At 37.5% G+C, this 27,318-nt stretch overlaps 1 protein-coding gene across 2 annotated transcripts in view; it reads right to left on the bottom strand.

Annotated features, from left to right (window-relative positions):
- The window catches only part of PUM3 (pumilio RNA binding family member 3), a 39,415-nt gene extending 12,569 nt beyond the window's left edge, over positions 1 to 26,846 (bottom strand). Inside the window, exons 1-13 of one of the 2 annotated variants that reach the window (XM_079706086.1) lie at positions 26,781 to 26,846; positions 21,434 to 21,525; positions 20,283 to 20,501; positions 17,541 to 17,676; positions 16,880 to 16,955; positions 14,731 to 14,824; positions 14,403 to 14,469; positions 13,046 to 13,220; positions 11,962 to 12,065; positions 10,882 to 10,960; positions 8,595 to 8,693; positions 7,625 to 7,678; positions 4,115 to 4,195 (exon numbers count right to left, since the gene is read on the bottom strand). In XM_079706086.1, coding sequence (XP_079562212.1) covers positions 4,115 to 4,195; positions 7,625 to 7,678; positions 8,595 to 8,693; positions 10,882 to 10,960; positions 11,962 to 12,065; positions 13,046 to 13,220; positions 14,403 to 14,469; positions 14,731 to 14,824; positions 16,880 to 16,955; positions 17,541 to 17,676; positions 20,283 to 20,501; positions 21,434 to 21,515 — 1,266 coding nt within the window. In that variant the 5' untranslated portion in view covers positions 21,516 to 21,525; positions 26,781 to 26,846. The remainder of the gene's footprint in view (positions 1 to 4,114; positions 4,196 to 7,624; positions 7,679 to 8,594; positions 8,694 to 10,881; positions 10,961 to 11,961; positions 12,066 to 13,045; positions 13,221 to 14,402; positions 14,470 to 14,730; positions 14,825 to 16,879; positions 16,956 to 17,540; positions 17,677 to 20,282; positions 20,502 to 21,433; positions 21,526 to 26,780) is intronic. The other variant, XM_079706087.1, reaches the window with a different exon arrangement.
- Positions 26,847 to 27,318: the final 472 nt, after the last annotated feature.

Below are 27,318 nucleotides of genomic sequence, written 5' to 3'. Positions count from 1 at the left end.
CTCTAACGCAGGTATGTAAACAGAAGAAAAGTGCAGGAAGAACAAAAGATCTCCCTTGTGAAAATGTGTGGCCATTCTGACCTTGTGTTGGACCCTTGTCAGATTCTTTGGCATTCTTGTTTTGCCAACCCTCTTTTAAAAGGGAAAGGGAAAGGTCAAAATGAAAGGTGCACACTGGAAGTAAGGTTAGAGCACATATGCATTTTCAGTGGAAGAAAGAAATGCAAAATGCAACATACATTACCGAGCACCATGCCCATCCATGGTGCATGTTCCTCTATGGAAGGCTGTGTGTGAACAAAAAGAAACACAGGCTGACCTTAACCTAAGAGCTAAAATCTAGCAGAAGAGGCAAGAGGAACTCTTTAAAAGTTAAAAATAAAAATAAGACATTTAAATAATGGATAAAAACAGAAGTGTAAAAAGAAGGTTAGATCACTGGCAGTGACTGCAGCCTCTTGAGTGTTTTGTTTTAAAAAATGCGGTGATTTTACACAAAAGTCCAACTTTTGGGCTGCACTCAAAAAATTGGGATGAGGTTATTAAACGTACAGAGTTTTGGTTTTGCAAGATGAAAAAGTTCTGGAGATTGGTTGTACAACAATGTGACTACACTTAATACCACTTAACTATATACTTAAGAATGGCTAAGATGGTAAATTTTATCACTATTAAAAAAGAAAAATAAATTGGAAGATCTATCACCATGGGGCTCACACTCCCAGAAGCTGGAGCCAAGGGTGGCTACCGCCTTGGACAGGGCATGTGCATTCTAGTTCCCCCCCGCCCCTCCCAACCTGGCCTGCCTCACTCATTTACCTGCCTGGTCAATGAATGTTTCTGAGTTTGTAAGCCCTGGGTCAGATCACAATTAACTGCTAAATGAACAGACGGCAAAGACAAAAATTATAAGAGTTGAGAGAATGGGGAGAGCAGGTCTGGCTGAGAGATCAGAGAACATTATCTGGAGATTGAATTGGAGCCTGGTCTTAAAGAGAAAAGGAGTGTTTGTAAGGCTATGATTTCAACCTGACATTTCAGGAAATCCAGTTACTCTGAATAGAATGCTTAGCAACACTAAGTTTTCTTGGCTATTTTTAAAAGCACTGCATAATGCAACAGGTTTTGTAGTGGCTGCGTGGGAAACACAGACACATGACTCTATATAACATATGGGCAGCTTATCTGGCAACCCACAGTTCTGCTAAGTAAATGCCTTTGAGAAACGAGGAGACATACAAGAAGGCTTACAGAATTATTTGGAATAGCAAAAAATAATATGAATGTTTAAAGTTACAAATACTGTAAACAACCTAAATGTCCATCAACAGAAAAAATGGAAAAATCAACTGTGGTATATTCATAGAGTAGAAAACTATTTGGCATTGAAAAATGAATGGTTTAGAACAGTGGTGGGTAAACCATGGCCTGTAGGTCAAATCTAATCAGCAGCCTGTTTTTGTACATCCTGTGAGCTAATAATATATATATATATTTTTTTACATTTTAAAGTGTTGCTAAACAAAAAACAAAGCAAACAAGAATATGCGACAGAGACCATACACGACTCACAAACCCTAAAATAATTACTATCTGACCCTTTATTAAAAAAGCTTCCTGACCCCTGATGATGACTCACAAACATAATGCCAAAAGGAAAAAGCAAGTTGCAGGAGAAAACACACATCACTTATATAGAATTTGTAAACATGCAAAATAATGCCATAAACATCTACATATAGCAAAAGGATAAGGGAATGCATGCAAATAATAAGCACCAATCCATCACAGCGGGGGGGGGGGTACAAGGATATGCAAAAAAAAAAAAAAAAAAAAAGTACACAAAGCGCTTGAACTGCAACTGTATTTGGCAAGTTTTACTTCTTCATGCCCGATCAGGTGGGAGGCTGGGTGTTCACTGTTATTATTCTTTATATCTTCTGTACAGCATCTTAAAGATACTACACTTTAAAGTATGTATCAATATTCACTCTCAAAGAGCAATTGGCCAGTGCACTTACTTCCTTTTTAGAGGATCACTGCTGTCAAAGCAGTTGCATCATACCAACAATTCCAGGGTCGGATTTTATGTTTATTTTAGAAAGTAAAGTAAAGTAAAGTAAGTGGGAAACAGTGTGTATCCATTTTGAAAGGTGAGGGCTCAACTGACCAGGCTGTGATTTCAACGTGACATTTGCAGGAGTCTGGTTACCCTGAACAGAATGTTTTGCAACACTACGCTTTCTTGGGTATTTTTAGCAAGCACTGCATACTGCAACAGGTTTTGTGGTGGATGGCGGGGAAAACGCAAGAGCAATTAGCATTCCATAATTTTATCACTGGCTACGTAGTTTAATGATACACAAAACCCGTTGAGCATTTGTCAGCTGGAGGCAAGACATCAGCAAATGAGGCCATTCTCAGGGAAAGCTGCCCTAAGTATGAGAAAGTCACTAGGAATGTGGGTTAAACAGTTGTGCTTATCAAACTGATAAGCACAAAGAATTAAAACTGTTTCAACAGCGACTTTAAGTGGCATAAATCTTTGGAAAAAATTAATCTAGCAGACAATTGTGGCAAATCCTGAAGGAAGTTTGATTTCTCTTAAAATCCACTTGGAACAGTTATGCAAATTTTAGTTGTCATGAAAATATTAAACAAAAGCAAGCTTTCAATAGCCCAGCCTGTTTCCATTTTCATGAAACAACTTTATTCATTGGCTAATTTATGGCCTCACATTTCTGTCACTGGAATGAAAAACAATCATTATTGATTGGAGTCAAAAGGGTAATAAAGTCACAAGGAACATGTCAAAATACTCAGTCTGTAACATCAAAGTGCTGCCAACTTGTTTCTTCCCACAATCCTATCCCAAAGAAAGTCATCACAATCTTAAAACAGTCAAGGGGAAAGCTGGAAAATGACAGCAAGGGCATGAGAAATTCACACACTGGGACCTACAGCTGGCATCTGAGAAAACAAATCTCCTATCCCTTCACTAGTTGGGACACTTTTCCTCATCAGCCAGCTCTAACTGGTCCAGATAGGCCACAAAGAGGCCACAGCACCACCACAGGCCAACAGGTGAATTCTCTTTCTGAACATCCATATGCTTCTCCCTGCAGACGGTGTGGAAGTCGCTTTTGTCACTAAGATTTCTGCAAGGGCCCCATCCATGTGTACCAACTTTCAAATGAATAATCTGTGTCTATACAGATTATGTGCTTTTTAAAACATTTCCAGGTTCGGTCCCTGCTACCAATGTTGAAATTTCTTACGCCTTCCCCCGAAACCTCTATCATATACCTAACACAACTTGCATGCTAGAAATAAAGGAAGGAAAAATAAAAGAGGATCACAGAATCTCAAGTCAGAAAAGGGGCAGTCATTGCAGAATGAAGAAAATTATTTCATAATGTAGTTTTTACTTGGGTGTAGTTTTTATAAGAGAACAGCTCAGTTTTTCTGAAGGCAAATTTAGGGTTAAGTAAACCGCATTCAATTATTACCACTTTATGGTCATTATACTGGGCTAAAAAACTGAATGAAAAAAGGAAACTAGTATTCTAATTTTAGTTAAAAATTTTAATCTAACTCTACACCAGCTTTCATGAAATCTCTAAGAAGCCATCACAATTGAGTGAACTTCATCACTTTTTCTTCTCCAGTTCAAGTCAGGACAGATGTATTGATAAGCTATGCAGAGGTAGTTTCTCCAAAGGTCATGGATAGCTTCTGCCTGGGTGGACAGGAGTTCTTGAATAACTGAAGAATTACTATGAAAATAAATTTCCGATCAAATCTAAACACTGCATCGCTAATTTTTCTTTTAGTATGTTACATGGTCTAAACAGTCACATTACCCTAATTTAAGCAGTCTTTTACATATTTAAAGCAACATTAATTAGTAATAATCAAGTAACAGGATTATGGTTTGTACGGGAATAAAGCAACCCCCTCAAAACAGGCTTAAGGCAACTAAAAAATAAGAAATACTGGCAGAAAGTATTTACACATTTCAAAGTCTTTACACATCTACGTGTGAAATCAAACTTACACACTCACAAATGATGTATCAATTTAACTTAAAGTCAAGACTATGTGAATTACTTACTGATATGATTATCTGCTTCACAAGCTTAGTATCATCAATACAGTCAAACGCCGCCAATAAAACCAAGTGGGAGTACTGGCCCTGTAGGAATTGAAAGCCAGTAAAGGTTAAAAAAACACACAGATTCTCCCTTTTCTTCCACCTAAGGAGTTACGTTAAAAGGTTATCACCCTGACTACGTATCCAGCATAATATAAATGAGATGGATAGAAGTCATTCAAAGAAATGTGCTCTTGTATCAGGACCTAGTTAATTATATTCTAGGTTGAGTAAGAAAAAGACAAACAGGTAAGCACATTCTTCAATATTAAATAGCTGAGACGCATTTTTTAAAACTAATCAGAATATAACCTCTCAAAAATAGGTATCCTGTTAATGAATAGCTACTTGAAAATTAAACTCAAAGCAAATTACAGTGACAAGTGGGGAAAAAAAAAACTAAGAGTACTGCAATCATAAAAAAGAAAATATATAAACTCAGATATAATTATATATACAAAATATACATAATACACATACACAGAAAATCCTGGAAGGAAAAACACTGTCACCACTGGGTTGAAGGATTACAAATAATTTTTCATTTTCTTTGGTATATTGTACAATTTCTTTAAAATAATCCTATATAATTAAAATAGAAACACTAAAAAATAAAGAACTAGAAGAATATATTTATATACTGAATATGAGAATAAGATAAAAACAATTGCTTTCAAAAAGTAGAGCAGCATGAGATCATACAAATATACATTAGGACTTTCACAATCATTACTATTGAAATAACAGAAATTTTTCCATGATGCTGATATTGTTCCAAGATTTAAGGAACTTCTACTTTATGTTAAAAAAAAAAAAGTTTTCAAAGCTTGTGGCATATTCCTTTTAAGTATCCCAGATGATGATATAAATCTTTTTTTACTTTAAGAGGGATTTGACTTTTGCTACCAGCCAACACTCATTCAGAGCCAGATCCGATGAATATGGCAGGCATAACATCTCAACTAGAAACAAACTGGAGAAAAACAACAAAGGTCTAACATCTTTACTATATATAAGACCAACAATCAACTAAAAATGGGCTAAAAACATGAAGAATCAGTTCACAAAGAGAAGTACAAATGGCTTTAAGCATATGAAATAATGCTCATTAATTAAGGACTATAATTAAAACAATGAAATACTATATCCCACCTGTCCTATACATAAAAGTGAAAGCCCTTGATAATATACTAATTTGGCAAAGGTTTGGGGAAGAGCAGGCACACTTTCATGTTGCTGATGAGAATGTAAAGTGGTTCAACCTCTTTAAGGGCAACTGACAACAACACTACAAATTTAAAATGCATGTACTTTCTGATCCAGCAATTGTAGTTCTAGGGAGGTATCTTACAGACATGCTTCCACATACGAACAAAGGATATGCCCTGGAGAATTATTTGAAATAAAAAACTAGAAACTAACGTGTCCGATAGTAGAGACTTGTTAAATGAACTATGGAAGTCATATAATAAAATATCATAAAGTCATTAACGAGAGAGAGGTAGATAGATGAATATATATTGACATAAAATGACCCCTGAGATGAATTAAATGAAGGAAACAAAGTAGAGAATGTTGTGCATATAGTACACAACCACGGGTTTCTGTTTTTTTAAGTCCCACACATGGAAACACACCCAACCGTAAAATATCTCTGGATGAATACAGAAGGTGGAACAGAATTTAACTGAGAAATAGACAATTCTACAATTATACTTGGAAGTTTGAACACACTTCCCCAGCAACTGATAGAACTGGACAATGATAGATAAAATCAGTAAAAACATCCATGATCTGAAAACACTACAAACCATTTTGATCTAACTGACGTTTATAGAGGACTACACCCACATATTCTTTTCAAGACATTAACATAGACCATATATTGGTCCATAAAATAAGTCATTATAAATTTCAAAAGACTGAAATAATACAGAGTATATCAAGAAATCCCTAATATTTGGAAATTAAATACTTCCAAATAACCCACAGACCAAATCCATGGGTTGTATTAGTTTATCTCACCCCTTTAGAAGCAACTCCTTGAGATAAAAAAAGACACTGAATTGTTAATTTGCTAAACTTCACAATACCTTGTGGGGATGAGGTTCTCCAAAAAAATTTACTGTTGATGTAACCAAATTGTAAAATTAAAACAATCTAATTTTATTACAGAAGAGTGTCTTTTAGTATTAATACCTTTCAGAACTTTTTTTTCCGATGTCATTTTATTTTTATATTTTTATTTTATATTGAACTATAGTTGATTTACAATGTTGTATTAGTTTCAGGTGTATAGCAAAGTGATTCAGTCATACATATACATATATCCATCTTTTTTTCAGAATCTCTTCCCATCTAGATTATTACAGAATATTAAGTAGAGTTCCCTGTGCTATACAGTAGGTCCTTGCTGATTATCCACTCTATATAGTAGTGTGTATATGTTAATCCCAAATCCTAGTTTATCCCTCCCTTCCACCTAATAGAACTTTCTATTAACATTCTATTTTTACTCATTTCTGATTTAAAATATTCAAACTAACATGTTATACAAAAAGATTTACTTAATGATGAAATACGAATCATAAAATTTTCTCATACTCTGAAAACTCCTCACTAGAGAGCCTCTTATTTCATTTTGTTACAGCCAAGTTAGCTGCCTTCTACGTGGTTTTATACTAACTCTCTTCCTAGTCTTGAATCCTACAGAAGACAACAGATATGTATACAATCACAGAGCACCAGTTTATCTGAATTTGAATTAGCATTTACTATATCAAGTATTCACTAGATGCCAGTAGTTCTTATTGGATTTTTCAGAGGGAAAAGTTGTTGATATCACTAATTTTAGTTCACCTGTGAATTAGAAGCTATAAAACATAATATATAAAATAGTTCAAAAATTGAAAACTAATGCTTACTACTACATATATTTTAGAATTATTATGGAAAACTATTTAGTATTTAAATACACAGAAATACTATTTTTTGAGGCAACTAATCCTTCAGAAAAAACTTTTTATATCCTCCAATTTCATTCAAAAAGCTGTTATAGCATCTCCACAAGATTCCAAAGAATTATAAAACTTAACTAAAATTTTCTTTGACCACACTACAAATTTAATCTAAGAGACAAGTTTCACTTTCTGTTGTGTTTTGGTGGTAATGAAAATTGGTAACAAGTTTCTTAAGTGCAATTTACCTAGAGACTAAATATCAGCTCTTCAAAACTAATAAAAATGGAAAATTGCCACAGTACAATGTTAAATGAAAAAATGAGAAATTCATTTTGTGTAAATTTAATAATATATAAAAAGACATGCATATGCATAAAAATAGATTATAACAAAATGAAACAATAAGTAATTTTCTTGGTAATTTTCTGAACTTTTCAAATTTCCTATAATAGATATAAATACATTTTATTGTTAAAAATAGTTAAAAGAAATATGTAGTTTTTATACTTACATTAGCCACCTTTTCAACATAAGTCTTCATTGTTTTCACAATCACTTTCCTGTCCTTAAAAAAGAAAAATTGTCTCAATGAACTTATAGCTACAGGTTTAGTTACAGATTAGCTATAGATTAAGGTATTTCATAGTTAAAAATTTTATATATTAAACTTTCATTGGAGTGGCATACTTTTCATTAGTGAAAATAGTTATTCAACCAGAACCAAAAAATGCAATACACTGTAAGAAGTCCTCTCAGAGCTATTATAATCTTAGACTTCTATGTGACAATCCATTGAGACATAAATATGGAACCATAAAATTATTAGTTGCAAGGCAAACCTAGTGAAACTACCTCCTTTTATAGTAAGAACTGAGATCCCTCTTCCAATGTCTGAACTGTCTTCAAATGCATAAAAGTCTAGCATACAGATGGTATTCAATACATTACTTGTTGAGGAGAAATTAAATTTGTATTAAAAAGTGGACGAAAGAAAAAAATTGGACAAAATACAACTGTCTTTTAAAGGCAGAATTATGCCAATCAAGGAAATATGGATCATTTCTGTTAAGCTTCTATAATTAATATGGATTATTACCTTTTCCCTCAAAGTACTTAAGAACCACGGGAGCAAATGCACAGCTGCTCATTTTCTTCTCTTTCCTCTCCCTCTCCCACAACAAGATCATTAAATGAGGAATCGAAGAGGCTGACAGGTACCAAAACTTTTATAAACTTAAGCCTAACATAAATAGTGTGTTTACTTGCTTGACACACCCCTCCCCATACAAGATAACCCAAGGTTTTCAAACTTTAAGAAGACTCCAGTGGAGAAGAAACAAAAGGCTCAAAGGGGAGCCAGCTTCTGTGAGGCCTTGAGGCACAACTTTGCAAAGATAATATTGCTGTGCGCAAGAGGGCAAAACCCCAAGGAGACCGAAAAAGTCTAAGGAAAGGCAAGTCAAGCCCTGACTGACGCTTACCTTGGGCGTGCCGTGCCACAGGCAGTGCATGGCCACTCTGGCGCCATCGTGTGTGTGCGCCAGGTATACCACTGCTTCTCGGATGGCTTCAATCACTTCCTGGGGAATAAATGCAGTTCAGGGCTTTGGTTTACTATTTCTTTTTACTTTCTCACAATCTGTCTACTAAGGAGCAGTTATGCACAGAGAATGAAAGGCAGAAAGTATAGGTAGCAGACAATTTAATGTTTAATTTTGTGGACAGGCATACATCCATACAACCGCTTCCTGGAAACATTCTTTTCCATCAAGAGCAGTAAGTACTGCTGGCAGGCAATTTCTATTAAAATCCCTGAGTTTTACCAACGTCTGTTCAAAAAAGTATGTTTACGGTTGACCCCGAGTGCGCTTTGAACCAGGCGGGTCCACTTACACGTGGATTTTTTTCAGTAAATATGTACTATAGCATTACACCATCTGAAGGTGGGTAAATCCGCAATCAGAACTGCTGATGGGGAGGGCTGATTATAGGCGGATTTTCCACTGAGGGGGACGGGAGTGTCGGCATCCAACCCCCCGTGTTGTTGTAGGGTCAACTGTATATGTATAGTATATTCTAAAGGACTTCTGAAGAAAAAAAAAAAATCTAAGAGTTGGCTGTGGGAAGAAGGGAGTTTTTAATAAAAAAGCCAGATAAAATAAATAAAATGTTCTTCCCCAAAAGAGTCATGTATATAACAAGCAGAAAGCCAAAACACTAATTTTGTCTGAAAAAGTTTTTCTTTTTTAATTTATCACTGGATTACCTCTGGAAATCATATTAATAATTCACCATAAAGACACTTAAATAACATTTCTCTAAGAAATATTTATCCCTACATTAACATTTAGACTAGGCCTTCACTAGGCCTTTACTCAATGACCTTTAAGTAAAAACCCAATCATTAATTTATTACAAGGTAATTTTAGCTTATTTTTAATCTTTATTCCTTATTTTCAATGTATATAATTTCATAATTATATTTGGAAGTCTAGCATATAGGACATAAGTGAGTTCTGCCAGCTGACAGCTGCGGGGCCAGTTTAGTCCATTCCCAATTTCAAAATTTATATTAAATAAATACAAAGTCTCCTGCCAGGAAGGAGAAAAGTGGCCTATTTTTATCAATAAGGAACAGCAATTTCACCCTTAACTATCTCACAATCCTTTTCCAGGATAAATCTCAAGAACATAGCTTTCAGCTTACATACCTGAACTTATGAATCTCTGCAAAGCTATCCAGTTGGGGAGTTAAACATATATTCCAATTATGCTTCTTTTACCTCCAGAAGTTTTTTTTTTTTAAAAAGTCTCTCTATTGAAAATGCCCCCGGGGCCAAAAAAACCTGTCTGATTATTTTATATTCACACTAAGTTCCCAATGATTTTTTGCTATTACTAAAACACATTCAACATTAAAAAGATAAAGACTTTCTGCTACAGAATATATTCAAATGATTATTTTCTCAGTTCTGAAAATAAAGTCCTGCCTCAGTAAATCCAGAACTGTGAGATACTGTGCTGTGCCAGAACAAGAGAGAAATCCCCTAAAGAGAATCAGCAGCTGCTGTGGTCACTGAACCACATGCTTAGGCAGGTGGCTACTCTTGGAAAACTATTTTGCATGTCAATTTTGAGAGGGTCACAATTCCTATGAATGTTTAATCTGGCATATTTGTTAAAAAGACGTGAGTCTCGTTACTTGGTCATCGCTTATTATTAGAATGAGAACAAATGGATGATGGGTTCACAGTATGATGAGGCAAGTAAAATTCAGGGGACTAAATGAATTCTCATCTATATTCCCATCACTGACTTGAAGGGCACTGCAATTTACCTTCACTCTCATGTAAGGTCCAGTTTTTCAACGGTTCACTTAGTTTTACCTAAGTGTCCTCCTGTAACCTTTTAACACTGATATAATTTTTTTTTGTATCAATACAGGTGAATTTTGAACTCCCTGAATGCTGAATATTCCTCCATGTTAGTTAATTTTCTGATTAGGTTAAGCTAGAGGATGCTCTCTGGATTATAATTAAAATATAAAAATTCAATGAAATTGATAAAATTATGGTCAATTCTACTGTCTTTCTGGCAAAAATCTAAATGGAATTAGTAGACTTCTTCAAAGGGAGTTTAGCGCATTATCTTTTCTAAATAAGGAAACAATTCTTTAAAATTTTCAAAAGCCAATATACATCAAAGCAGTATTCCACATTTTTTACACAGTTCTACGTTTCAGTTTAAAACCTAAAACCAAGAACTTACTGATCTCAGCTTTGGGGGTGCATAGGTAAAAAAGTCCAAGAATACTTTATGTACCAGTGAGTGCTTAATCACAGCTTCTCTGAAAACAGAAAAAAAGGAGAAAAAGAAAGTCAGAAATGGCACCACAATAATACAGAGATAGGTAACCTCGGTCGCCCTAAAATAATCAAAACAAGTGAAATGGTTTTAGCAAATGTCATTTGTCATAAAATAAATCATATCTTTAGCAATCCTAAGACTAAAAAAAAAAAAAACTTTTAGACCTATTAAAATATATATAGGTCTTGCTTGCCATCTACAACCAAGACCAGAGTACAAGTTTCTAGTATCTAATCAGCAAATATGAAATTATCATTCAAAATACACTCGACTTTCTTAAATAAGGATATCTATATTCTTTTACACAACAATGGACATGTGATTAGAAATCCACATGTAGACTATTTTTTAATGGCTATTTTCTTTCTGTCAAGCCTCCTTTATAATGTGTCAGTTTCACAAAATCCTTTTAGCAGTTAAATCCTAAATAGATCAAAACAGTATCAGCAATCGCAAAACACCGAATTGATCCAAGCCTCCTAGTGTGACACTTGGTGAATTCAGGTGTACAGTGGAGGCTAATGATCAGGCACCAAAGACTTTAAGTCCACATCGAGTATCCATGTAGACAGCAAAAACATGTTGTTTTTAATGGCAAAGCACTGTTCTGAGCACTTTGGAAATATTAGCCCATTTAATCTTCATAAAACTCTATGAAATATACACTATTATTATCGTAATTTTACAGATATGGAAACTGAGGCACAGAGAAGTTAAGTTGCCCAAGGTCACAGAGTTAGTAACTGAGAGAGGGACCAGGATTCACACCCAGGAAGTCTGGTCCCAGACGTAATGCCCTAACCACTCCACTGTGGTACAAATTCCAAGAAGGCCAAATGCATGGGCTTTTAAGTCTCACAATCCAATTTAAATAACAGACTATAATTGGGAAACTATCCACCTTTTCTCTGTAAAGGCTATGTAAAACTTTCCTCCTTCAAATGCCATTTGTTAAGAAAAAAAAAGAAACAGCTTCCTTACTTTTGGGCCATTGGAGTTAGAATCTGTTTCATTTCATCCATGATAAGCTCTAGTTTTTCTGGCTGTACCTCTAATACTTTGTCCAGAGTTGGGTGATCTGCTGACTGCAACAGAAGAAAAATCAAACCCCTCTAAATTTAATCAAGTTTCTTCAACTTCAGAACAAAGAAAATCAATTATTGTCATTTTACATAAACTTACATTTTTAGATTTGCCATATTTACATAACAAAAGCCCCGCTGTAGAGACACTCACAGGGTAATTCTTGATTATCTAATTCTCATTCTATACACCCACCATCGTACTTCCAGAGCCAAGCTAAATAACCAACCAGCCAGTTCATACTTGCCAAGCACCTAGCATGTGCCTAATCATAAGGTCAAGTAGTCAGTTAACAAATTCTTGCCACCATGTTTTGTAATTAGCTGGGTATTCCTATAGCGACTGTGACAAAGGAAACAGAGCACAAAGTACAACCCAGGAGCTGAAACTGACTAGCAGAAGGAACCCAGGAATCCATCCATCTCCCTTGAGGTAAATATGTGTATTTGTGTCCTGAAGTCTGAAATGGATCCTTTAACTGTCCTAGTCCCACTACTAGCCTTGTACTAAATCCAAGGTTGGGTCTCTCTACTCTGCTTCCTCTCTGCATATGACCCGGGGAAGGGTAATCCACAAACATGAGGAAACATGGGAGAAGGCAGCAACAGGGAGCTCGATGCCCTTCAACCAGAGCTGGCTAGGGGGTGTTTACAGAGCTTCACTATTAAGCATCTTCTTCCTTGGTCTATCTGATTGTAGAAACAGAAGTACCAAAGCATTACACACAGTACTTGGGAAGGAGTAACAAAAGTAGTTTTAATTTATAGGGGATTTAAAGATTGTGCTCTGGGAGAAAGAAATGTAAGTATGATCACTTGCTTATTACACCCGAGACAAAATAATCCAAGAGGATAAAGGCTATGAGGTAGTCTCTTAAAGGAACCACCAAAGTAAAAATACATTCTGAAAACAGGGCATTGGAAGGTAAGGAACAGCACACAGGGAAAGTAAAATCTCTAGGGAAAATGTCTTGAAATGTCACCTTGTAGAGCTGAAATGTGTTCCCATAGAGCTCTTCTGTCAGCATGGTCCTCTGTTCCAAGATGGCTTTGTCGTTGTAGGCGTACTCCACGATGGCGGATGCCTCCGCATGCCGCAGCATCTTCCTCACGTGACCTTTAAAGCTTCTCATTATCTCTGCAATCTGTGCTTTGCTCCTGAACCCAGCGTGACCGTGGGAAAAGAGAAGTGATAGAAGGAGAAAGCTGGGTGGCAACAAAACATAACACACTTCTTCTGAGACCAGCTCATCATTGTGTGTGGAGGTGGCTAACACAGAGAAACGCTACGAGAAGGAAAATCAAATTGCCTTGTATTTCTACCTTGTATTCCTTTCTTTTCTTTTTCTGTTTTTGGCCGCGCTGCACGGCTTGCAGGATCTTAGTTCCCCAGCCAGGGATGGAGCCTGGGCCCTCAGCAATGAAACTGTGGAGTCCTAACCACTGGACCGCCAGGGAATTCCCTCTACCTTGCATTTCTAAGTGACTCGGGGGCCAGCCTGCCTAGGTTTGAAAAGACCTAGGGTCTTACCAGCTGAAAGACCCTGGGCAAGGTATTTCACCGCTCCGTGCCTCAGCTTCTTTAGTCACAGAATAGAAAGAATAAGGTTGATGTGAGGATAAATGAGTTAAGATGCACTGAGAACTGTAACCAGCACATAGTAAGTGCTCAATAAATGTCAGTTCCCATTAGTACATTGTTCAGCTTAAAAAAAGTGGGGTAGAAGGAGAAAAGGAGAAGGTAAAAGTCAAACATGCAGGACAATATGAATAAAACATATTCCAGGATTCTCTTTTAAAACAGGACTTACTCACAAATATTTCTATTCTATCCTACAATCATCAAGCAGCCAGTACTTCTAGTCAGGAATACAGTGTTTGAAAATTTGTCAGCTGCCCTTTTTTGGTGTGGGTTAGCATATTTTGGCCCATCATTATACTTGAGACAGCAAGACAAGTATCAATTCCACCTATAGTTTAGGGACTCCTCCCAGCTCGACATCTCCTAACCCACTAACCCTGCTTCTGAGCCCACTCACCTGCCCCTCCCATCGCTCCATCTTCTAAAGAACTGGTGACTAACTTAACGCTCATGATAACCATTTCTACTCTTCCAGGGCTTCAAGATGTACCCGTAAGAACAATGAAGACAACACCATCAGTTTACATTAATTTTAATAACATTAATTGTTTAAGACCACACTCCTTGCAAACATCACAAGCATCTGCTTAAGCCTCCTATTATGGTAACAGGCTTTTGAGCAACATGTATTTGCACACAACAGGTATCCACACCTTTAAAAAACTAATAAAAAATGTTGTATAAATAGAACAACTCACCCATACATGAGAAACTTCTTAACAATATTTCTGGAATATTTAGCTTTACTTAATTCAACCAAATCACCTGAAAAACAAAATACATTACATTAATGATAACCTCACTTCAGTCCTCCAGAAACAAGGGAAGAACTAACTGCACAATCTTGGGAACACAAACGAATAACTCCCTATTTGTCCCAGGCAAAAAAACCAAATAAACAGAAAAGGTCCTGCAGAGGACACACTGCTATCCCTCAACAGAGTTCTTTTCCAGGACAGTGTTGGGTATTTCAAGAGAAAACAAGCGACTTCTTACAAACAATTACGAAATATATATAAGAAATACCTCGCAGTTCTTCAAAAGCCTGTTTCCTCTGCTCTTCGTTGCCATACTGAATGTAACACTGGATCACACGAGTTGAATCATGTGCAAATGCAATCTGTAGGAAAACATTTGGGGCCTTTAGACGAATTCTCCCTGAAAATATATGCTTCTATCATATTATTTATGTTGTATTGCTGCCTCTTTTACAATTCCTTGTGAGGAAAAAAAAGTAGGGTCTTCATGGCTAATCAAACCTAGGTTACTTGGGAGTAGAAATTCTTGTTTAATTGTTCAGAATGGCATTCTTTGGTTTTGCTGGCTACCGTACAGCATTGACACAGGAATGCATTTAAGTATTCTGCAAGATTCTATCATTATAATTCAAACCAAACCTGTCTAATGATTATACACACTACATTTTTCATTTCTCTGATAGTTACTTTCCCTAAAAGAGGAATTTTTCAATGCAAAAATTCTATTATTCTATGATTTTTAAAAAAATATAAATGATCTAAGAATGTTTGGCTTTGGCAACCAAAGTATTGCTACATAAATAATTATACCTAATTATTATAATAATCTAGATACACATTGGCAATTACATTATGAGCTAATCACTCCATTTCTCACATTTTCATTATAATCCCTGAACATACATCCACTTATATTCCTAGAATTTCAAATCTGACTCTCCAACCCAAGCCCCCTCACAACTACTGGATGGATTAGATCCTCACTGAAGGACTTGCTGATCAATTTTCTAAAGCAATAACCGCAGATAATCAGCCATGCACTATTATTTTTTATATGCTACAGTCTACTTTAATAGTGCTTATTAATCGTTGCTGAGTCTGTCTTTAAATTTTTAAATTCTAACAAGTCAGAAGGTGAAGGTATACCTTCATCAAAGTCATGGATTTCCGAAGAATTTCCTTAAGGGAGATTTGCATAGACATTTTTGATAAAACTTTAAAAATAATTTTTAAAAAGAAATAAGGCTGTTTTGTGCATATGTTGATTACGTACTATGTAACCAATATATGTGCTTAAGTATATTTTTCTCATTTAAACTCAAAGCAACCTTAAAAGTGGGTTGTTGTTATTAGCACTTTATAGATTAAAGTAAGTTTATGAGAAGTTAAGGAATTTGCTATCCTTGTGACCCTGGGGATGAAACTTAACTTCTCTGAGCCCAGATGTATCAAACGTTTAATAGGGATGATGACTAAGTTAAAGGATACAAAGTATGCACTGGTTAGCATAATTCCTAGCACACAGTAAATAATCAATAAATAGGCTGTTATTGTCTAAAGGCACACATATTTTATATAGCAGAGTGGGTATTTGAATACCAGACTAACCCCCAAGTCCATGGGCATGCAGTAATAACCTAAGGGTAACTGGGAAAGGATCTTGAGTGCAAAGTATTTATAAATTGAGTACAACAGGCTACTGCTAGAGATGAGGAGGAGTTCCAACCTAAAAAGACCTTGCTGGCTTTAAGAAAGCAGCAGCTGGGAACTCACTATTTTAAGACAGTCCTTCAAACTGCAATACAGCATCTAGTTAGACCCACGTACGTGGTTCAGCAAAGGCTGCCCCTCAAGGGTCTCCAAAGATACCGAGTCTGTTGGCTTACAAGTGAATATCACTAAGTATTTATCCAAATACACAAGAATCAATAGACGTTTACTATAAAACAGTATTAAACAGCAACAACGAAAATCAATTCAGAAGTCCCAAATCTATTATATTTTAAAGATCTTTGCATGATGCTTGTAAACGCAGGAAGAAAGTAATCATGTGTTTGCATCACACATACAAAATAGCCAGCAATTTAGAACATACAAAAGTATAGAGTTCACAGCAAGACATTCTAATGAACACTGTTGAACTAATAAATTTCTCGAGATAACTTTAAGAGAACATTGATTTATTTTCAGTAAATTATTTTAAAATGAACAGCCAAATACTTGATAGCCTTTTTATAATTTCCCGGCAGTAAGGTCCCTCACTATTAAATTTTTTAATCAGTATTATAAAAGGTATTTTAAATTTGAGGCCAAATACATTAAAAACAGAAACAATTTCACCTGCCACAATGGTCAACTACCCTTTACTGTGAGTCAATTTCAATTGTTAAAATTGCAACTGAGTATGCCCTACTTACAGTTTTAATTTTCCCTTGAATCAACTTCTGCAAATCACTCATCAACTTCACTCTTTTTTCTTTGTCACAATCTTTTCTATAAAAGAGGCAGGAAACATAGCCTAAGTAAAGATACTATTTTAAACACACAAAAATAAAAACCATATCAGTATATGTTCACCCAATTCAGTATGATTTTCTCTTCGAAGAGAGCAAACTGGACATTAAAATTACTATTCCAGAGCAGCCAGAGAAAAGTAATTTTCTCAAAGGCAGAAACTCATCTCACAAGGTATAATTTTACGCATCAATCTAAATCTTAACAGCCAGAACTTCAAAAGTAAAGAAAATAATAAAACAAGTCCAAGACACCAAGTACTCAAGTATTTCAAAACCTAGCCGAAAAGAACTGTCCTTCATTTTCTCAGAAATTTCTCAGGAAGGACGTCAAATCCATTTTAACTCTCATTCATTTTCATAAGCAGATCTGACACCATCCGAATGATTCCACACATTTCTGCAACGGGCAGACATCCAAACACTGATGCCTCTACTGGAGTATTATGAGTACTCCCTAAATAACCCAAGCGCTATGTCATTTATCTTAGGACATTTACTAGGTACACTGTTACTCCTCCATCATCTCAAAGGGCCTAATAAAGATGCCATTAAGTAGCATTACCTTCTTAAGATCTCCCAGATCTGCTTCGCCCGAACAACCACGTCGTAGTTGGTTTTATCACTGAGTTGCCTGCTCTGCTTCAGTTCTTTTTTCTTCTTCTTGAACTCATCCCATTTGGGTTTCTTGGCTGCTGTGTCTAGTCATTACAGAAATTATTTTCAATTACATTTAACATTCTCAGTGCCATACACAAGGACAAATTAGGTACCTATGGCAATCACTAATCAAGATCAATATTCATTGAGGAAACTAGAAGGGGGAAAACATCATTCCCTACCAACTTATGCTTTATTTCATTTTCTGAGCAGTTTACACATTTTAAATTTGGTTGACACCAACTGTTCATTTATTCAACAGCTATTTATTGAATCTTAACAGGATACCTATTAAGAAAAAAAAAGGAAACTAAACAGATTATAAAAGCAATTTAAAAAGTTTAAGCATCTTTCTCAATTGTAAAATAAAATTTTACTCTAGAACATTAAGATCATTGGACTTTAGGTATAATCAGTTCTCAGTGAGAACAAAAATTAGTCCAAATTAACACAGGAAAAACAATATTCAAAAATTCACTCTTCTGAGTGCTGTTATGTATTAAGTGATTTAATTCTTACAACAACCCTGTGAGGTGGGTACTATTATTATCCCTTTCTTGTCAGGGAAACAAAGGCACCAAGCAGGTAAGCTCCTTGTCCAAGGTCACGTTAACTCCTAAGTGGCAGAGTCAGGATTCAAACCCAGACATGGCTCTAAAACTTTATTATCTGCTGTCTCTTACTCATGACAATGCACAATCAAAATTCCTCAGTTCTCTACAATTAGGGTCATGCTATAAAAGTCGAGTATCTTTCTATTGGTTATTTTTGGTCTTCACAATCTAAATAACTTATTAATTGAATGAAAAAAACCAAAGAGGCCAAACAAAAAAAACTTAATAAAATGGGTATTATTTACATGAGTACCTTGCAAAGAACCCTTAGGAGAATAAGTTATTTCTAGATATCTCCCCTTCTCTGATTAGAAATACACTCAAAAAACAAAATTCTCCTATAATCTCAAAACCTAGGGATTAACATTTTATTTCCTTCTTGTCTTTTCCCCTACACGTTTTATATTAATTTCCTTATTGTCTTTACTTAAACATTATTATGTTGTAAGCATTCTTCCATGAAACTAAATATTCCTCAAGAATATAATTTTTAATGGCATTCAATATACTACAGTGTATTTAGTTACTCCCCTTTCTGCTCACTTGCTTATTCCCAGCCTGGTAATAGAGGATTACAGGCAACAGAAGGCATATTCACCATTAATATTAGGGCATCACGTACTATGCAGCAGAGGATAATAACCAATCCAGAGTTCATTGAATTCTACAAATATCTGGGCACCCTTGACATATGCCATGCTGGGTTGCAGCAGATACAACCAATTCTGGGGATGTCTAGTATCCAATCCCCCTCAGTTGCTGGTATAAAACTGAGAAAATAAAATCAAAGTTCCATTTTGAGATGCTGGGAACTTATCTCCTATAGCAAAAGGAACCAGGGCTCCACTATAATAAGATGAGGATGTGTGTGCACTTAAAATGCAGGTGTCAAGAACTCCAGTGTGGAAAGAAAGATTTAGGACCTAATAGAGAAGCTAGGAAAGAGTAGGTAGGAAAGAGAAGCTGGAAGAGAAGGCGAAAAGAGAAGAGATGGAAGCTAGAGCATGAAAGAATCCTCCAGGCCTAATGAGAAATAATGAAAATTTCCCTGCTTTCCTCTCTCCCTACGCCCCTGTCTTGGAGCAGCCCTAGGCAGAGCAGAGAACAGGGACCAGGTCTAAAGAACTGGAGTAAAAAGACCCCATGGCAGTGGTCTCAGCTGGCAGCAAAGGAGCAGTGTCAGGCTATGCCATGCTGGAGAAAAAGAGTATGAAAGACACCAGAGAAATTCTCATGATGCTGCAGAGAAGGCATATGCATGACAGCACGCGTAACCTGGAAGCTGCTCGTTTGGGACCAGTGCAGGACAGACGATGCAAAGCAAGGGCAAGCTGTACAACAGACAGCAAAGCTCTGGGTTAGAGACAACCACTTAAACATTATGATGAAGAGATTAGTAGTTTGTTTCAACAAAGGGAGCCTTGCCAACACTTGTCATCAGTGAGCAACCTATCCTGGTCAACCAATTTAAGTCAAATCTGTCACATGTATACTATACCTTCTCTGGAACTGTTTACCGGGTCTGAGCCATCTGATGGGTTGATGATATTAGAGTGGCCTGAGCTCTGTGAGGGCAGGGTCTATATGTTTCTTGTTCACCAGGGCATCCTTAGCCAAGGTGGATGTTTAGCTGGGACACACTGTTTATTTAAGTATTAAATTTAAGTATTAAGTATTTGTTTGTTGAATGAATGAGTTCATTAATTTTAGCCTACGGAAAGGAATGTTTTATTGAGGTTCCAATGCATAAAGCCAATACGATTTAGCCTAATTCCACAGCTAGGGGAATTCAGCAAGGGCCTAGGAAGTAAGGAATTCTAGGTACCAGAGGACAATTTTGACCAGAGAAGATGCTTTCTGTTTTTTATTTAATCCCATCTACCCTCCCACCCCCACCCCAAGTGTCGCCTGTCAAGGAACAAGAACAGAAGGTCTCTACCAGACTTCTAGAGTCCCTGTGCACAGTGGTTCAGGCAATAGCTCAGGCAGGGCAAGGCTTCTGCAAAAACTCTGCTAAAGGAATCAGTGCTTACCATCATTTTTACTGTCTGGCTGGAATTTTCTCTTCCTGTTGAATTTATCTGCCTGCTGGAATTTGTTCTTTGGTATTTTATCCCCTTGCTGCTTATTCTTGAACTGCTTCACACCTTTTTTCCCAGGTTTTGTGGCAGTTTTCTCAAAGTTCTTAGTGGTGATTTTAGGTCCACCTTCCTTAACAACTTTTTTTGGGAATGTCTTTGAAGAACCAGAATCTAGTGACAATAATAAATAATTGTTAGTTCAATGATCCTGGGCCTAGATCTTTTATCCACTGGATTGTATTTGTTACAGAAAATTACACACTCTTTAGTGAAACATACTTTGTTTTATTCTCAAAAACAGAGCACAGTAGGACTTAAAAAATCAAAACAAAATTTAAAAACTTACTCTGATTATAAAATTATAATACAGGTTCATTATAGAAAACCTACGAAGTAGAGAAATACATAATAAAAACTACCCATAATTCGAGAGATAACCACTGTTGTCAGTTAGGTGTACTTCTGTTTTAAGCACATATCACAAGATGAGATATTATTTTTATGTCTGTGTGTGTGTGTGTGTGTGTGTGTGTGTATTTAGGGGGTCAATAACATAATAGGAATCTAAGAATAAAATGAACATTTAAAATTTAGAAAGTATATCATATATAAACAAATTTAAAATGTTTATTTTTCAGAATTTCTAGTTGCAAGGAAAAAAAAAGATTGCTTAGGAAACTAGTCATTGACATAATTCCTGACTCTTCTATTTTGCAATACTGACACCTGATGGAACAATAAAGACATCACAGTGAGAAATCCTGAATATCTGGCTCACCAGTAGACGTATTAATTAGCCACAATTTATCAAACGTTAAAATAAAATGTTGTGAATTAGTGTGACTAAAGTGAGAAAACAGCATCACTAGACAACATCTTTCAAAAGTATGGCATTCACCAATTATCCTGGCAATTTCTTAAAGGTCTAAGTTTCACAGGGAACATGCAAACTCATATACAGTAACACCTACTTTTTCCTACTACTTTGATGCTAACTCTAACCCATGAATAGATTGGAATCTGCTACATGCCCCCTCATCCCACCAACCGCTCCCTCCAAGGGCCAAAACAACCACATGGGAAGCATGCTTTGAGTATCTTACCACTGTTTTTATGAAATCTGTTTTTTTCTTGTGATGGCTTTGTACCTTTTCCTGTGATTTTCTTTTTCCCTTTGACTTCCATTATAGAAACTCTGGAAAACAAAAACAAAATCCAAAAAAGGATCACTGAATTGCTCTCATCCAATAAAAGTCATTAGTGGTCACTGCCACATTTACTCCTTGAGGTCACAGATGCAGGACAAATTAGCTGCATCCAGCACAGGCACCCATGAGTCCAGAAACTACACAATCATGACTTCTAAGATTGTAAAAGTGAAAATAAATACGATACCAATACAAAAACTAAGAACACACACACACCTTGGCTAGTGTGTGATGTTTTGGAGGCAACATTTCAGCAATAGTAATGGCTAAAAATAAATCATTATTTACACGAAGCATGATAAAACTGTCAGTGTTTGCATTACTTACAACCTGGGAAGACTTTGTGATGAGAAAATGACAATATTACCACTTGATTTTTTGGTCTCTATCCTAAAAAGTCAGGAACAAACATTGCACTTATCACATATTCAAATTTAATGAAAGAAGATTATCTAAAAGTTCCTTATGTAACCCAAGGTAGCTAAAACAAAAACTAACTTCAAACGTTTAATCTGTTATTCTTTTAGAGGCGATCAAGTAATTCTCAAAGACCTCTGAAATAAGACTGTTGAAATATTTAATATTTCATTTTAAAGAAATCTGCCTAACAGGCTGCTTCTGGATAGAGACTCCACCGTGCACAGGGCAAACAATAGATAACCCCTCAGCTGCCCAAGGCTCCTGAAAGCAGCCGAATGTATCAAGAGCAAAAGTTATTATGTTTTGTCTATTTCTGTACCTTCCAAAGTTGCATATTCAACTCATTTCAAAATTTCTAAAGTTGACCCTCTCGAGTAGATCCCTAGACAATTCCAGATATTTCTAGACAAGAATTTTCCATTGAAGAACAACAAATTTCTCAAGATATTAATAGATATAAGAGAAACAAGGGGTTCTGGGGTGAAATGTATTTGGGAAACTCTTAAATGAAAATAATGAAGGAGGAATCTTTAAGGAAAAGCAGATTCTTTTAATTTGCTAATTTAAGCCATTAATCACCAAGCACAAGCTGAAGTATGCAGGATTTCCCAACCGTGGTTGAACCACTTTTTCCTGGAATATCTCAAGGGACCAGAAGGGTCCCAAAGAGCACTCTGGAAAATGAATGGCCTCTGAATGACTACGTTTCCTTAGATGATTAATGACTGTAGGGTCACTGTCACTTGGCTATAGCCTTCATAACCACATCTGCATCCCTTAGCTCTTCTGTGCATGAACTTTTTATTTTGATATAAGTTTAGTTTTAAAGAAGAGTTGGGAAAGACACAGAGAAAGGTCCAGTATACCCCTCAGCCTCCCCTAATGTTAACATCTTACCATGATGCATTTACCCAAACTAAGAAATAACATTAATATGATGCCATTAAATTTGGATTTCGCCAGTTTTTCCACTGACGTCGTTTTTCAATTCCAGGATACCCTGCATTTAATCATCAAGACTTCTTAGTTTCCACCAATCTGTGACAGCTTCTCCATCTCTACTTGTTTCTCATGACCAAGACAATTTTGGAGAGTACTGGTCAGGCACTTTGTAGAATATCCCACATTTGGGGTCTGTCTGACATCTTCCTATGATTCTACTGGCCTTACGGATTTGAGGGAAGAATACCATAGAGATGAAGTGCCCTTCTCATCCCATCACATTAGGAGGAGCATGATATTGACATGACTAGTGATATTAACCTTGATCACTTGGTTAACATAGTGTTTGCAAGGTGTCTCTGCTGTAAAGTTACTATGTCTCCCTTTCCATAATTCAGCCCAAACTTAGGGAGAGAATTAAGCTCCATTTTCTAGAGCGGGGAGTATTAAAGAATTTGAATCAATGCATTAAAATCCCAGAGCAATTAATAAATATTTTGGATATGTTTTGAGATCATGCAAATATCCTGTACCCCCCACTGATTTTAGCACTCTCCAGTGGATCTTGCCTGCAGCAATTTCCGTGGTGTTTACATGATGATTTTCTATTTCCCTTACTTTTACCTTCATTATTTTGTATTCTTCTGTAGGGAACATTTATTCTTTCTCCTCATTCATTTAATCATTTATTTACATCAGTATGGCCTCATAGTATTTTATTATTTGCGATATGGACTAACAGTATCTTTGTATTTTGTTGCTAAACAAAATGTATTTTGTTGCTTAGTATTTTGTTGCTAAAATTGTTCCAGCTTTGAAATCTTTAAGGTTGCTTCTGTGTCCTTTTCATATGGTCCATTCTTTTTTTTTTTTTTTTTTCCTTAGCATGTCCTTAATTCCTGGCACTTGTTCCAAGTTTACCTTTTATTTTCCTTGCACAAGCCCTAAAATCAGCCATTTCTCCAAGGAACCCTAGAGAAACCCTCTTATCGAGATCTGAGTGCTAGGTGTGCTTCTCACTGGGGTGTCACTGCTTCTAGGTCTTTTCACCAGACAGGGCTAGGTAATATATGTATGTATATAAGCCTATGTGTATACACAAACCTGTATTTCTGTACCTATTAAGTAAGTTCATACTAATGTCTCCAACTCTAATCACGTGCCACAGGGTTATAGTTGGTAAAAACAAATGTACCAACTATAATGTGGTGTTTATTTACAGTTCTTTTTGCCTTTTCCCTCACAGTATCCATTCAAAACACTGCTTTCCAAAGTTTCTTAGGTCAGCTCTTTTCCCTCCACTCCTTCAGTGAGGTCTTTTTATACATTTGTACTAGTTAGATGCATTTTGTTCCAGTCCGCATTCCACTTCCCGACATGTCAGTTGACTTTCTTTTCATCTGCCTATAGTCAAGTTCATTCTTTTTGGTGTACAGTGCTGATTTTGACAAACCCACAGTCATGTATCCTCCACCACAGCACCTTACAGAACTGTCCCACACTCCTAAAAGTCCCCTGTGCAGCCCCTTTGCAATCATCCTCTCCTGGCTCTCTTGGCAATGCTTGATGTTTTTTCTACCCTCTAGCTTTGTGCCTTTTCAAAAATGTCCTATAAATGGAATTAGACAATATACAGCCTTTGGGGTCTTGCTTCTATCACTTAGCAAAATGCATTTGCTTGGGGACCCTGTACCATCACATCCAACCATCACACTCCAGTGTCTTGGAATTGTCTCCTCTTTTTCCCTTCCCTCTACTATGCCATTCAGACTCTATCTCTTGCTCACATTGTTTTCTGCCGTTAGACCCAGTCTGCTATGATCCACCGCCTGCTGCCCGATTAGTCTTCCACTATCACATCCATTTCATGTCATTTCCCTGCTCTAACACCTTCAAAAGCTTCCCACTGCTTATAGGAAAAATTTCAAACTCAGTCTGGCATTCACGGCCATTCAAAACTTAGTCCTAACTTACCCACATCACAATACCACACTGAAGCCAACTTTACTCCCTCACTATTCTTTTTCAGGAGCCAAACTTTAAAGCCATTCTCTATCAATATAAATCCTACCCATCCTTCAAATCCAGCCTCAATGACAATTTCTTATCATTCCTCCTCCAGATGCCTTCTTTCTTTCTCAAATGATTCTCCCTATTCCTATGGCACATTTTGATGACTTTCTTATAACAACGCTTTGGACTTGAAATGTATTGAATACCTACACACTATGTGCTAGAGAGCTAATGGGTTTTAAATATATATATACAAAAAAAAAATCAAAGTGTGGTGTGATAGAGACAGGCAAGCAGAAAATTAAAGCATGGCATAATTAAGCATTATAACTGAAGTATATAAAAAGTGTTCAGGGCTCCCCCGGTGGCGCAGTGGTTGAGAGTCCGCCTGCCAATGCAGGGGGCACGGGTTCGTGCCCCGGTGGGGGAAGATCCCACATGCCGCTGGGCCTGTGAGCCATGGCCGCTGAGCCTGCGCGTCCGGAGCTCCGCAAGGGGAGAGGCCACAGCGGTGAGAGGCCCGCGAACCGCAAAAAAAAAAAAAAGTGTTCTGAGAGCCACAGAGCTGAGAGAGCCCAATCCTGCCTCGTGAAGGAAAAGAGCAGAGACTTCCCAGACATAGAGGGACACGTGACTGATCAAGACTGATCTTGACTCCTCTCAGCAGGCTCAGCATTGCACTTTGAAAGTAATGACCATTCAATACCCAACTTCTAAATGCTGGCATTCCTCAAGTCTTCCCCTCTCTCTCCTCCCTAGGTGATCTCGTGCAATCCCATGGCTTTTTATGCTGGACTCCCAAATTATCTCTCCATGAGGAACATCTCCTTGGGCTCCAAGCTTCTGTATCTAACTGCCTACCTGAAACTTCCATTTAGGTGTCTAACAAACACCTTACACTTAATAGAACCAAAATAAAATTCTTTAACTATATGACCACTGCAAACCACCCCCAAACAATAACATCCTCATCTAATTTCCCCCACCCTATTCTTCCCCATTTCAGCAATGGCACAGCATCCACTCCACTGCTCAAGAAACCTAAGATTTACCTGTGAGAGTTTACTCTTCCTTGTCTGCTACATTCAATCTTTCAATAATTCTTCTCGAATCTTTAAAAACCCTTCAACTTCAATCTCCAGTACCACCACCCTAATTCAAACCATCATCAATAATTCAACTATATAATCAATAATCCAAATTATTATCCATTTTCCAAAAAGAACCAGGGCCTACTGTGTTTCTCCCTTGCTTATAAGCCTTCACTGTGTTCTAATAATGCGAATATTTTTCCATTGTAGAGAAAATCGAAACTCCCACCATGGCCTTCAAAGCCCTACAGAACCTCCTCTCACCCCTTTATCTTATATGGCTGAACTTCTAGCTCACGAACATCGGCCCCCCCTTCCACCTCAGGGACTTAGCCCAAGTTACGGCCTCTGCGGAAAGTAGTTTTCCCTGGGCTTTCAGATTTCAGGGTTGCCTCTCGCCACGCTCTAGGTCTCGGCTTCAGGATCACGTCAGACTCCCCTATCTTGTATCTCGGCACCCAGGTCATTTCCTTCCCAGCGCTTACAACCTGAAACTCTACATTCAGGTTGCAAACTGGGCATCTAGCACTGACCGGGCGCACAGCGGATGTCAAACATACGACAAAAAGGGTGAAAGCGTGGTAGGGAGAGGAGTTGTAAGCCGCCCTTGTCGCCAGGCTCCCGTCAACCCCCAAACTCCCAGAACAGAAAAGGGCACAGAAGGCCGCCCAGCGGGTGACACGTGTGAACACCTCTACCCGAGAGACCCTCCGACTTCAGCGCCGAGCAGGCGGCAAAGCCCTACCGGGAGCGGCCACGGAGGCCGCAGCACTCACCGCGCACGTGTGGCCCAGGGACGCGCGCGTCCCAGCTCCGCCGCCACGGCTTCCGCTTCCTCGCCTTGCCCCGCCCCCTAGTCGCCTTTTCCTTTCTTCCTCGGCCGAGTTCGGTTAAGGGGTGGGGATTAGCCGGAAAAACGGAAATTCGGCATTTCTATTGGCCCACTTCTATTCTCCCTTCGTCCAGAAGCGCGAGGGCTGCGTCACAGGCGGGTTTTGGCCCTTGAAAGGATCCGTGGGGCGAGGACGTGATAGCGGCTCCTGAAAGTGACGTCATTAACCCTGTCGCTTCCCGGCCGGGGGAGCCGGCGGCATCCCAAGAAGGTTGACCAGTTGTGGAAGCGGAGGCTTGGTTGGCTCGGCTAATTTCTAGCTGGAACTGAGGCTAAACTAGTTAACGCTTTGAGAGTGCGTTCATTTGCATCCTCCCTGGCAGTCCAGCGGGGGACGTTAAAGGGAAATCTCGGGAGTCGGCTAGAACTGCGATCTCGGTTTTTTTCCGCTTCTTAGCTGTGTGCCTTTGGGCAAATGACTG

This window comes from Hyperoodon ampullatus (assembly GCF_949752795.1).
Source record: "Hyperoodon ampullatus genome assembly, chromosome: 6".
In the NCBI taxonomy this organism is placed as follows: domain Eukaryota; kingdom Metazoa; phylum Chordata; class Mammalia; order Artiodactyla; family Ziphiidae; genus Hyperoodon; species Hyperoodon ampullatus.
The sequence above is the reverse complement of the archived record's forward strand: the minus strand, read 5'-3'. Positions and strand labels throughout refer to the sequence as shown.